Raw genomic sequence first — 13,922 nt, 5'->3', positions numbered from 1 at the left:
GTTCTCCCGAACAGACGAGGTTTTTAAGGTTAATGTTCTATCAAGATTTAAATCAACAAAACCAACCTTCCTACCCCAAACCTTAAACCTAAACCTAACTGAAGTGTCAGAAAAAGCAGATGTGAGATGAAACACACAATTGCGTCATTTTATGGTGCTTTTATGACACTTTTGGCTCACGTGTGGACTCGCATGCTCTTCAGGAGTCGAACCCTGGTCCTTTGTATCACAAGTGTAACGCTTTATTAGTTGAGTTACCGTGCAAATAGTAAAAGTGTTTATATGTTATAAGATAGCATTGTGTGAGGAACAGAGTGAAAGGTTAGTGTTTATGAACTGATAATCTACTGTTTTACTCTGATTTGAGTGAAAGGAGATAAAGGTAATTGTTGTTGTAGCGCCTCTAGTGTTCATTCCACCAGGAAACTGCCATGTTACATACAAAAGGCCACATAAAAATCATTTTGCAAAAATGTAGTTATTGTAACATGATTCTTTGACCAGGTTGCGAATGCCACTGGGGGAGAAATATGACGTCGTCGGAGACAGTAAAAACGTGACTTAACAAACCAATCAAATTTAATAACATCCTCTCTCACACAATCTCGTCTCTTGATTTCATTCTAGCTAGGAAAAAAGTTACTTTTTACTTTTTTAATACCCAAGTACAATTTAATGTGAATACTTCTTTACTTTCACTCAAGTGTGTTTTTGGCTAGATACTTGGACTGTTAATTGAGTACATTTTTCACTCAGTATCCATACTTTCACTTAAGTATAATTTCTGAGTACTTTTTACACCACTGGAAATACAGTAGTTCCAAAAAATATTTACACACTTTTGGACACTTGAGTCACATGTTAAAGATTATAAAAACAGCAAAGCAAGTGCCATCTGCAAAACAAATGATCTAGAGCTTTTCTTTGTGGCTCACTTTTCTGAGCAATTTTTGCAATGATTTTTAAGTGGAGGTATGAACTCAGTTCTCCTCAAGTTCATAAAGGTGTCCTAGCAGAGTAACCACAGGTGGAGTTCATCACATTAACAATCAAACAAACATGTTCCACTAATGTTTGACAAACACGAAGTGTCACAATACTGCATGTCTTCATTTTGAACAGTTGCCTGTATCTACTGTTTTATCATTTGAAACTTAAACTTATTTTTGAGAAATGTGTTTGTGCTATATTTCATTAACACTTTACATTAATGTTCCCTTTGTTAAGAGTTTATAAAAGGGTTAATAAATGACTAATAAGTCATTTACAAATGCATTAGAAATCACTGATATGCAGTTATAACAGCATGAATAAAAAGGGCGGCTTTCATGCCAAACTTGCCTTAATAGTGAGCCATTTTAACTTACATGTTATAAATGCTAAAACAAAACACTTATTCATTCTTATATTAATCAAAAACATAATATTCCACAATGCACAATGCAAAAATTGACTATTATAGTGACATTAAACGAAAGCATTATTATTTGCTACAGCCCACTTTGTGTTTATATTAATTACAGTACTGTCTTTACTCGTGTTGTCACTTTCCTTGTCATGTTGATATCAAAAGAATGGTTTTATCTAGTCCTCTGCAAAAACACTTTTCAGGTCTTCATGCTCATTTACAGCTCATTAAATCATTAAACCATACTGAACTTTATTTACATATGTTTCTAATGTTGGCAACTCCTTAATACATGATTCATATGTGTCCACTTTACATTAAGGTACATTTTCATAGCTAATGTCAAATAGTTGTTATTAAGCATTTATAACATGTGAGGTAAAATGGCTCACCACTTAGCATACATTGTATTAAATGAAAGTCTCTATTTTTATTCATATTGTTATTACCACATAACTATGATTTATAATGCATTTGTAAATGGTTTATTAATCATTAATAAACCCTTTATAAACCCTTAACAGAGGGAACATTAATGTCGTGTTACCTATATTTCTTTAAAAATAAATGCTACTTGTGTTGATATCTTGTGTAATGCAAAGACAAAGCGGCTCATACATTTTTTAAGTGTGTTTTAAGTTTTCAGTTACGTTTTAGGGCCCGTGTATTTGAACTTCCATGGCTTTTTCCTAAAATAACTTTGTGTGCCATGCCGTATATATAATTTTCTCCACTCTCAGTAGAAGTGGACTGGTTCAGAATGGGAGCGGGTCACTGTTGTGTGTCGTACCTGTACTGAGGTGCAGTGTCTCATTGTTGCAGAAGTCTGTGAAGCAGCAGTTGCGTTTGGACACATTTTTGGAGCTGTAGCAGAACACTTGTCCCTTCAGCTGAGATGCAGACAGGCAGGACTTCACCGCCTTCTCCCTCCCATTGATCAGCATCACAGAGTTCCAGCACGCGCCGCCAGCCTCTGTCTCACAGGTTTGGTTCACACACAGCTGGCACATACATTTTAAGGCTGAAAGAAAACATATAGGCCTACATTTAATATTTAGCATAATTTCAACATTCACAGCTTTGACTTGAGTTTTTGACCTAAAACCTAGTGACCTGCCTTATTCATTACCTACTGCATACACCGGCAGCTGCCTTCTAAGGCAACATCCTTATCTCATGGAACCTCAAAAGTGACCAATTGTCCATTACAGTGCATTGCATTGAAAGATGCCCCGTTCTATTTCTGATGTGCTGCAGAGCTACTCCAGTGTTTTCTTACCAAATATAACAAGAACTCTGTTAAAGAACTCCATGTCAATCTTTGCCATGAATTTTATTCTATATATATTTATATAATTTCTCACAATCACATTAAAGCTTGTGATGTTTCTTTTTTTTTTTTTTTTTTTTTGTAATCACATGTACACACTGTTTTAGCAACAATACCATTCTAATAATAATATATAATTGTATACATTTATATTGTATGAAGTAAAATCTACTTTACATATGTAAACGTTCTCAGTATTGTACTTTATTTATGTTGAAAATAATGTATGATACTGGCTTATCACCCATTTAACCATTGCTGAAGTCTACTCGACCTCACGGCTGATTGGTCTGTGCTTTCTGCACATCATTTACAATGTTCACTTCGACGTATCCAGTGTAGACATCCTCAAGCCATTTTGGCTCATGTCAATGGACGCGTTCACTGTAGACGGGGTGTAGTGACTGATTTGGTACGGTTTACATAGACCATAACGCCATGCCCACATGTCACACAAAAAAAGCGCTCCACAGGGGTATTGACTCACAAAAACATTTTGACGTTAAGATTTTGTTAAGCTAACAGCACAAAATACGCATAAAAATATGAACATTGGGTACAACAGTCTTTTTTTTTATTATTAAATTTTATCTATACTTTTCAGTATGAAATACATTATTAAATATATGCATATTTATTTAAGCAATTTCTATCACCCTGTCCAACATCTTGGATTATTTTTTCACTGAGGCTGTCTTAATGCATTTTGAAATGGCCTACTCTGGACACTTGGAATTTCAGCCAAAAGAACGTGACTTAGGAGGCAGCAAAATTAAGATGCCTACCTTTTGGAACAGCCTCCAATGTCAGCAGTATGGCCTTAAAGTGCTGCCATACATTGGAGCATTCCAGGCTGAGATTATTCCCAGACACAGCAAAAAAAATTATATTTCACCATTATTAAATAAAATCTTTTAATCCTTATTCACAGATTCTTGAGTACTGGAACAAAACAGGCTACAGTGGGGAAAAGTATTAAAGAATTATTTTGAAATAATTTGTTCAACATGTTCAGAGGTGTTCACATATGTTTGGGTACAATCTCCTGCTTCTTCCATTTCCTCACAAAATGTGTGTGTTTTCCTTGTCTGTAGCTATACAGTGGCAAGAAAAATATGTGAACCTTTTGGAATTACCTGCATTTCTTGCTGCAATTCTACCTGCAACTTGTTTGATCTTCATCTAAGTTACAATAATGAACAAACACAATCTGTTTTAACTAATAACACACAAATTATTATATTGTTCTTGTACACATTGAATACATCATTCAAACATTCACAGTGTAGATTTGAAAACTGATGAGAACCTCTAAGCTAATAATGTTAACATAAGCTAATTTGAGTCAGGAGTTGGCAAACCTGGCATCCAATTAATGAAACGAGATTGGAGGTGTGGGTTAGAGCTACTTTGATTTATAAAAAGTGCTCAAAAATTTTAAGTTTGCTATTCACAAAAAGCATCTGCTGATGTGGAATTCATGACAGAACATTACATTGCATTGCATATGACAGTGCTTGTTCTGGAAGAGACACTAAATGACAGTAAGAAAACTGCAGCAATTTTTGTACAAAATTGCAGTACAGCACAGTGTGATTTTCTTACATTTCCGTTGTGATAATCACTACTGCCAAAATAACAACACTGTTATTCGGGGGGGGGGGGGGGGTAGGGGGTTGTATGGTATGTCTCGATGGGAAAGAGGCGATCAAAAGGATCCGGTGTCCAGCTGAAGGGTTTAGCAGTGTGACGTCCCTGACCGCTACCCCACCACCAGGAGATGTTCTGGGATTAATGCGGTGAAACATCCATGATAGGTGGCACCCAGCTGAAGTCCCTGTAGCTGGACAACTGAAGGCACCGGTGGAGGTGCGGCAGGCAGTAATGCCCAGCAGGTTTAGACATTTACCTGTGCATCTGATTAATATGGGGAAGAAAATGCTTGACAGAAAATTATTAGCTTTCTTCATTGATTGCAGCTTCATTCTTCTGGCAAAAAGTAGTATTTATAAAAGTGAAGATTGACAGAAATTTGGTTCTTCCTGTTCATTGTATTAAAGCCGTTTTCATTTTTTGTGTATTAGGGGCGTTCATTCCGAACTAGGGCTGGGTGATATGGCTTCAAAAATTATATCTCGATATATGTCAGCCTATTGACAATATTCAATACATATCTTAATAATAATAATAATGTATTCATTCTGAAATGGCTCAAAAGGTATTTTTTTTTTTTTTTTTTTAAATCAGAGGTACCATAATTTCATCCAAACAGACATTGTAGCCAAGTAGATTCAGTATTTTAAAGCATAGAATAAATATCTATTTAAAAATAATGAAGACATGTTTCCCCATTTTATCATTAAATGAACACATTCTTTATTGATATGCACTTTTATATTCCCTTCATATATTTTAACTAAAACATTTTTTTGTGAATGAACAAGGTGTGCAAAATTTCACTTACTTTTTGGAACCCAGCTGAATATTACATAATACTATTACTGTAGGACCCAGTCAGTTTATTATTATAATATAACACTAAGCCATAATTATTATTTTGAGGATTATATTTGTTTTATATAAAAGTAATATATTTATGTCCTATTTACTTTACCTTCACCTGGAGCTTTTATTTTGACACTGAAAGTGCTGTGTGTATTTGACAGTTTACAGTGTTCCACATCTGGTGAAATGCTGTTAGGAGAGACGAATTGCAGACAAATGGCCCACTCACACCAAAAGCGACACAAATACTCACTGTTAACACATTAATCAATTTTACTCCAGGAAAGTAGGTGGCTCAACACATCTTTTGGCTAGTCTGCTTTCTGACAATCACGGATGAGAAGAAAAACTATTTAAAAAGTTTGCAAAACAACCATGGCAAGCAAGTTCTCTAGTCTAGCAAGCCTAGAATAATACCTCTACAAGCTACAGCACGTATGATGAGTTTATACAAGAAAGAAAACATTCGAGGCATCTTTAGAAACTGTTTTTATTCACCATCATTATGTTTTTCTGCCCATTTTTGATGGGTTTTTTTTTTATACACTTTCACTTATATATGTTATAAATGTTTCAACCACTTGTTGTCAATAAAAAAAGACTATAGACTACCATTTATGTTTAAGTATTTTTAATATTTATTCATAGAATGTCATAATTGTGTGGGAAAATAAGTAAAATGAAATGGTATAGCTGTATTTAGAAATTTTTTTTTGATTATCTCTGATTAATGTCAAATTGAAATATCTCTATTTTCTAAACTAATGGCGGGTAAAACTGTTGGACATATTTGGTCCCATGTCTCAAGAATCAGTGAGTGAATTTTCTTTACTCATTATTGATGAGCTTATAAGGTAAACTTGAACTTGATTTGATGTCCAAAAATATCTTGCCTCTAAGAACATAATCTTATTCAAGACAATGTTTTCCAAAATAAACTATTCAAATATTCTGTTTCCAGCATCTGGTCAGTGCATAAAAAATGATTCTTATCTGTCATTGTTTTCCAATTTTGTGTTACATAATCTAACAACAAAAGTCTTTCAATAAACTTGTGGAAGACAGCAGTAATCTTGTTAACCTATATTTTCAGAACTCATGGCATGTAGCTATTTGTGTTGTGTGAGAGGAGGTCTTTAGGTTGTGTAAGCAGATTCATGCTCTCAGACTGCAGTGGAAAGCTCTGTAATACAGCTTAGTCTAATCTGAGGTGCTGTAGCACACCTGTGTGGCTGTACATGCGCTCACTGTCACCCCATGCCTTTCTCTGCTTCTCAGACACACACGACTGATGGTGAACACAGACATTTCTTTAAGGTCTTTCATCGGGGGTCCAAAACCAAAGTCGAGGGACTAAAACCAAAATGTCAGAAACAGTATTTTTTCATTCCACTCCTGCATTCTGCAAATGGTAATCATTTAGAATAAATTGAAAGAACAGTTAATATTTTATCCACAATTCATCTCCGTACGCCGGCGAGTCTGATACACCCAGCAGTACATCACCGTAAACATCTCTCAATCAGACGTTACAAATGTTTTTTTGTTGTTTTCTTCTCTTATTTGGTCACAATATTAAAAAAAAGTCTGTGATGATCCCATCTGTATGAATGTAAGAGCTGCTTTTAGCTTGTGAAGAAAGCAGCCATGGTGATTACAGTGCAAGTGTACCTGGACTTTAACTACTATTGTGATTTACCTTTGTTGTCATGCATTTAAAAACTGTTTATTTCTTTCGGAGCATATTTAAAAATTTAGTTATAAGTTAACTTAAAAATATATTGCCTTGTATGTTCCATATCAACTTGCTGTGCAGATATGACTAATATGTTTCCATTACATTGTAGTCTGCTGAAAAAAATTCTGTGCTTCATAATCTTGCATGTTGTTTATTGACTCACATTAGTATATACACATTAAATATATACTGTATATTGACATAGTACTTTTATTTATTTCAATGTGGTACACTTATCACATACCTTTATACAGTCTGGGCGTAATGAATTTAACAACGTCCTATGTGCATTTCCAGTTTAATTATATCCAACTCGAATATGTTATAAATTTAATGGCACATGTAATGAAAATACATGTCTGAAATGAATGAGCAAAATCCAACAAGTGTTTATCCATGCTCTCCCCCTTTCACCGCTGCTTGACCTGGGCAAAACGAAGCCGTGCCACTTGAAAGATATACTTAAAAAAAGAATGTTTTGGCTCTGGTAAGTAAACAGCAGTATCATTTTTTCAAGATTTATAAATAGAAATACAACTTTTTTTGCATCGCATAGTGCAGCACACTGACACAGCACAGGTCAATAGAAATCATAACAGGCATACTATACAGTAGCCTATATAAAATAATGTATTTTCAATAAATGTATTCTTTATATTAAATATATCCCCAAAATTATACATCTAAAATCAATTAAATCAATAGCCTAAATTTCTCTCTCTTGCACGCATACACTGTGTGGGCACGTTTGGACTAAATGCCACCAAATAATTTTACATTCTGATCATGTTTTACTAAAAAGAGTGAAGTAACAAAACTAAGTTAATTGTTGTTGCCTTCTTCCCCGAATACGATATATTATGTTAGCCTAATATTGCTTTTTTATCTTCATAAAATGTGTTATATCTCCATTAAACAGTTAAAACATGAATAGAACATATCTTAAATAAATGTGATAGGTGGGCAGCATTGGCTGTGAACAAAAATGCTCATTTGTTCATTCGTTCTCTTTATAGTGAATGCTACAGGGAATAGGGAGTGATTTCAGACTGTTCTGAAGGGAACCAATTGATTACAATCACCTGTGATTGGTCAATAACACACAGCAGCCGCGAAAATATAAAGCATTTTCATCTTTCGCAGTGTGTGCCGCAAACAGTCCTGCATTCTCGTAACGAGCTTGACAAGCGGAAGCACCTCCATTGAGCCGCCTCACACCTCTCTCCCTGTCCCAAAATGAATGGGGAACTCATGCTTACCACATCCCGTCTAGCAGCATTTACATGTTACTAATAGACAGTTTTTAATCAATGACCTGCTCGATTTAAACATGGATCTTATCTGCCTGCACATGACAATTCATTAACGGTTTGCTGTCTGTTTGTGTGTGTTTGCAAGTCATTATGTTGCATCAGACGTTATGTTATTCTTTATTACTACTGTATATCTATTATGCATGTAACATCTGTATATGAACCACAATATGTCTAAATGTAACATATTTTTAATATCTATAATGCATATCATGTAATGCATTTTTTGTTAATATATGCAGCCACATAAGCAAAACCTCCTTGGTCCTAAATGCATCTGTGACTCTAGTGCTCAAGTCAGGTGCATTTCTGTGCTATCTAAATTATGAATGTTCAGTAAAATCTTTATTTTTTTTTTACATAATTATTAATCGTTCCAAAATAATCGAATTGGATCGAGTCGTGACCAAATTTCAGATTTCACAATGCATCATAATCATTAGGTAAAGAATCGTAATCAAATTGAATCATTGTCAGAGCGAATCGTCACACCCCTAGTAATTACTACTCAAATGACGCGCTGTGCCTTTCACATCACATTCATTCATAAAAGTAAATTAAATAAAACAGTTTTGGGCTCTGTACTGTTGGTTACTGAATAGTTAGGGTTAGGTTTAGGGTTTGGCTTAGGAGTATATTAATGTCATTAATACTAAAATATTTCCAAAAATCAGATGCGTTGTGCTTTTCACGTCACATCCACTCAAAGAATTATTCTTGAGCTTGTGCAGTATGTCACAACTGTAGTTCCAGCAGTTTAGACATTCAGAAACATACACAAGTTTTAGCAGACACAGCATTCGATCTCCCGTAACACTTTTTCATCAGATTAGTTTGTTGAAACTAAATTTTAGTTTTGAACGCATTATTTTAGCTTTTCCACTATAGTACCTTTAACCAAATGTTAAGCTCTGTCTGTCAGACAATGAATTCAGTACATGGCAAAGGATGTAAAAGTAGTTAGTTGAGAAAGTAGATCAACACTGGTTACAATGTTATAATGTTTGTTAATGTCATTAATAAAAGTTATTTCCATGGTGTTACCATGGAAATCTACCTTTTTATATTAGGTGGTGATTTGATGGGTGTACAGTATCTAAAATCTTTCTCTACAAACACATTATGGTGCGTACAATATCAGTGTGGTAAAATGTACTTGTAAACCATGCATTTAAAACAAGACAAACTGATTTCTGTGGTGGAGCAGAACTTTAAACAGCATCATTTTGTTTTCCATGGTATAAATAGCCACCTGCATTCTGTCTTTGAAAATGAAAACGAATCCATTTAAGATATATATTCTGTTTAATACTAGTTAAAGTAGAAAAACTCAAACACACGTTTGTCTTTACATGCATCACAGAGATGTATAGTATATAGTTCAAACACAAGCACTACATCTGGCTGAAATGTCTTTCTCTCTAAAGAGCTCATATGCACTGTAGAAAACAAGCTCATAAATTTTATGATGCTATCTGAAATATGCTGCTCTGACCAAGAGGGGAGTTTGGATCTTTCACATCCAGAAGAACATTTGTAAATTTAACCTCTATGTAGTTATTGTTCAGTATGTGACAAAGTCAGTCACTGAAATGTAAACGATATTGCTCTATTTTCCTTTTATATGGTGGTTGGTGGGTAGAATATGATATTTTAGTATCTGCTTTTAACAGTACTAATTGCTGCATTCTAGTAGCAATATCTAAAACAACTAACCTTTCATTTGTTCTTGGTAATGTTTACACTCTCCTCTACTGATCTAAGCTGCTAGTTTCCATTCAGCTTTATAAACTGCTATCACACCATGCCAGTTGTCGACAACATAAACCTTTTACTTTTACAACAGACTCTGAAGGCTTTGAATTAATAGAGAAAGACTGTGTACAGTACACATGTTTACTGCACTTGTTTAGTGCTTCGTTTCATTGACCTTTTAAAATGAAATCAATGTTGAAATCTCGACTTCTTAAGCACCTATAACAGAGTTAACACTAGCAAAGTGTGAGATTAGTGTGAGACCACTGACCCAGTCTGCTTTTCTCCATCTCATGTCTAAGGTCTTCAACGTAACACACTGCTGTGGCTACACAAACATAGATATGGAGTAAATATCTCCATAGATGGTTACAGTACAGTCTAAATAAATACCATATCTGAAAATTCAAAAAGAAAACAATTGACAAGCACTCTGAAAGACCACGGCTAACAGACATTATTGTGATTGTTCAAATGTGCTCGACATTCAAATCTGTATTCTATATTTTATTCATTTTATGTGCAAATATTATATTACATTGATTATGCTTAGTAAGTTGACAACATGTGTAGTCATTTAAACACATTACAATGTTTTTCTTTAAACATTATGTTTTGACATCAGAAGTAGTGAATAATCTGATAATTTCATATCTCAACACGTTTTTCTTGCATTGTCGAAATCTTTGAAAATTGTGATTTTTGGTAGTTTTTTGGGCATTCATGTACATGTAAACTCGCTCATTACCAGTGCTGGGTGTAATCTGATTGAAAAGTAATTAATTACTGTAATATAATTACTTTTAAGTTCAAAGTAATGTAACAAATTACATTTAAAATTATCGTAACCAGATTACAGTTATCAAATAACTTTTAAGTACATTACTTGGGTAACACATTTCTAAAATAATATTATTTATGTAGAAAACATGTGAAGTATGAAATTAAAATTAAAATATGAATTATGTTCATGTCTGTTTGTGTTCATGTGACAGCTGAAGAGTGTGCGCCCTATAACAAGGGAGAAACTTTTGGTGCTGAATGTATGAATTTCGTGTGACAATGAACACGGAAATAGAGGCATTATTTTGAATTTGTTTTAGGGAAGTAATTAGTGATTATAATGGACTTCTTTTTGAGTAACTTACACAACACTGCTCATTACCTTGATAACTTTATTGATTAATAAAGTTAAAGTTAAGTAAAGCTCTGCTAATGCCACAGCCTGAGAACTGAATCCTTTCAGCTCATTAGCTACAATCACAAACAACCACTAAACTACAACCGCAATCAAAACCCCAGCCAGTAAGACTTGTATCAGCAGCATGAATGTATGTGAGTGGAGGAATAACAGTGAAACATGATCATCTGTCAGACAGCAACAAGCTGAATTTACTGCTGACAGTCTATGCGTGCTGTAAATATTTAGACATTAATCACGCAGCAGGATTCACTTTTAGTTCCACGTTATAACTCTAATAAGAATTATAAATGCAAAAATAAAGAAAATAATACTTTCATGATTTTTATTATACGTTGTCTAGTGAGAATGTATAGAGTATGAAACAGTAGAAAGTAAACACTAAATAAATAGCTGACGCATAACAGGTCCATGGGCTTTCTTTTTAATCAACATCATTTAAAATGTATAAATATATAAGGGAAAGTTTTAGTCCTGTAGCTGGTCACCTTTTTTATCATTTCTAAATACCTTATTTCCTCCACTAATGTATTTTAAATGTTAATAACATTCATTTATTTGTTCAAATGAATTTACAAATATTCCATGTAGTCTCAGTTTATAAGAGCTCATAAAGCAAACAAAAATCTGATAAATGGTTCATATATTTTAGCATAAATGTCATATTCAAATTCCACTAGTATTTGGGAAAATATATGTAACATAAATGAAAACAGCCAACTTTATTGTATTTAAATTATGTGACTTTTCATATCAGTGAAAACCATATATGAACATGTATTTCATATATGTGTTTTACATATATTGTCATATATAATTGTTTTGTATGATGCAAGCATGATGTTATAAAAGAATTAGCATTCTCTTTTAGAAATACTGTTTAAAATAGTTTTAGGAATGTAGCATGTTACACCACAGGGCACATCAATTATACACTAAATATACACTATAAGCTGTAGTTGGGTATTTATTGTAACTGTAAATAAATGATATTATGTTCTATGTATTTTGTGGAAAGCTCCAAATCTAAACACTCTTTGAACATTCACTAAAATAACCATCCATTCTTAGATATAGGCTTGTACCGACTGCACTGAAATAAAAATGTCATATTTGGTCATTTAGTCATGAACACATGTCTGAAAAGTGAGTATTTCCCTCTTAGAAACACATTTACATGAGCAAATATCCAAATGTGTGCAGTAAAGACATCCACATGTGAACACTTTTATGATCTCCTCTGAACTTTTGACTTCAACAGTTTTATTACATAATGGTCATAGTCCATCTATAACAATTAGTTAACCATAATCACAGCAGAATGAGGCGGTAAGCACATTTTAGTTCTGTAAGAAGATTATGCATCATGCTATTATCACTATGAACTCGACTTTACTAACATAGGTTGCAGTATGTTGCAAATACACTTTCAGTTTGGTCTGAAAATGTGTTTAATAGAGTACAGAGTGAGCTCGCAGTGCAGAAACTGTACCTGCAGTGAGTTGCGCAAATGTGAAGAGTAAAAGCGCCGCTTCCAAACACCTGAGATGAGGCATGACCTCCGTCACTTTCCACACACCATCACATCCACCTTTACGAACAAAATCATCACGACTCTTTTCTGTTGTGTGTCCACAGCCACTCCAAGCATTGCTCCACTCTAAATAAACCCTACGGCTACTGAATACGCAGAGAGAGACTCGCTCCTCCCCTTTATGGCTCAATGTAAGAGGATTACTGAGAGAAAGGGAGAGAGAGAGAGAGAGACAGACAGAGAGAGTGAATGGGAAAGACAGAAAGGGAGGTTGCACCAGTTAAGCCAAACAGCACGACCAGGAATCTCCATCAACCCTCATGCATAGAAAGTAAACACTTCCAGGATTCTGTGATGCAAGGATGTATACGCACTGAATTTAAAATTTATTTATTTTATATATTTATGTAATATTTTCATGAGGGATTCTAGATTTCAGAACCTGCTAAAATGTGCAGTGTTGGGGGTACTCCAAGACCAGGGTAGGGAAACACTGATCTACTGCATATCCTTTACTTTAATGTGCATTTCATGTGCATTTTATTAATAGAATAAGGCAGGTACTCATTGATAACACAATTTAATGTCACATTGGTAAATGTTTTACATGGAGACCCCATTTCCACCTGGTATACAATCAGAAGTGGTCAGGTGAGACACATCACTGTTTACACCTGGTCGTTTAAATGCGTCTCCTGTGACCACTTGTGTTCGGATGGGGAGAGTCTCTGTTTCGTGACGACATACATCACTCACTACGGCAGTGTGTTACTGCATGATAATAAAGCACAACAAAATCGGAAAAGTCAAAGAAAGCGTGAAAAAAATGGTGTTTTGTTTCTCCCATTTGCAATTTAAATTTAATCTAAGCACAAACGCAGCATGTCAAGCAGAATTATTGATTATTTAAGTTGTATTACCTGTATTAAAGGAGCTTCAGGTGTTCATGCTTGTCATCTGTGTTGATATCAGACTCATTAAAGAAGATCCATGAAGCTCTCGTGATTGTGTATATAGCCGCTTTATAACATTTTCCGATCGGTCGGTTATTTCCTTTTAAAGCCGCTCATAAACGGCAAAGTTTAAACTCTTGTTTTAGCAGTGGTTGATTGACAGGTGAGGGGAGGTGCTTCGCTCA

At 34.4% G+C, this 13,922-nt stretch overlaps 1 protein-coding gene across 2 annotated transcripts in view; it reads right to left on the bottom strand.

The window, feature by feature from the left end:
* The window catches only part of LOC127446843 (activin receptor type-1C-like), a 90,957-nt gene extending 78,075 nt beyond the window's left edge, over nt 1-12,882 (bottom strand). For both annotated transcript variants that reach the window (XM_051708131.1, XM_051708130.1), the window contains exons 1-2: nt 12,743-12,882; nt 2,199-2,429 (exon numbers count right to left, since the gene is read on the bottom strand). In XM_051708131.1, the coding sequence (XP_051564091.1) occupies nt 2,199-2,429; nt 12,743-12,806 (295 nt within the window). In that variant the 5' untranslated portion in view covers nt 12,807-12,882. The remainder of the gene's footprint in view (nt 1-2,198; nt 2,430-12,742) is intronic.
* Nucleotides 12,883-13,922: the final 1,040 nt, after the last annotated feature.

This window comes from Myxocyprinus asiaticus, chromosome 10 (genome assembly GCF_019703515.2).
Source record: "Myxocyprinus asiaticus isolate MX2 ecotype Aquarium Trade chromosome 10, UBuf_Myxa_2, whole genome shotgun sequence".
Taxonomy (NCBI): Eukaryota; Metazoa; Chordata; class Actinopteri; order Cypriniformes; family Catostomidae; genus Myxocyprinus; species Myxocyprinus asiaticus.
This window is presented reverse-complemented; position numbering and strand designations above follow the sequence as displayed.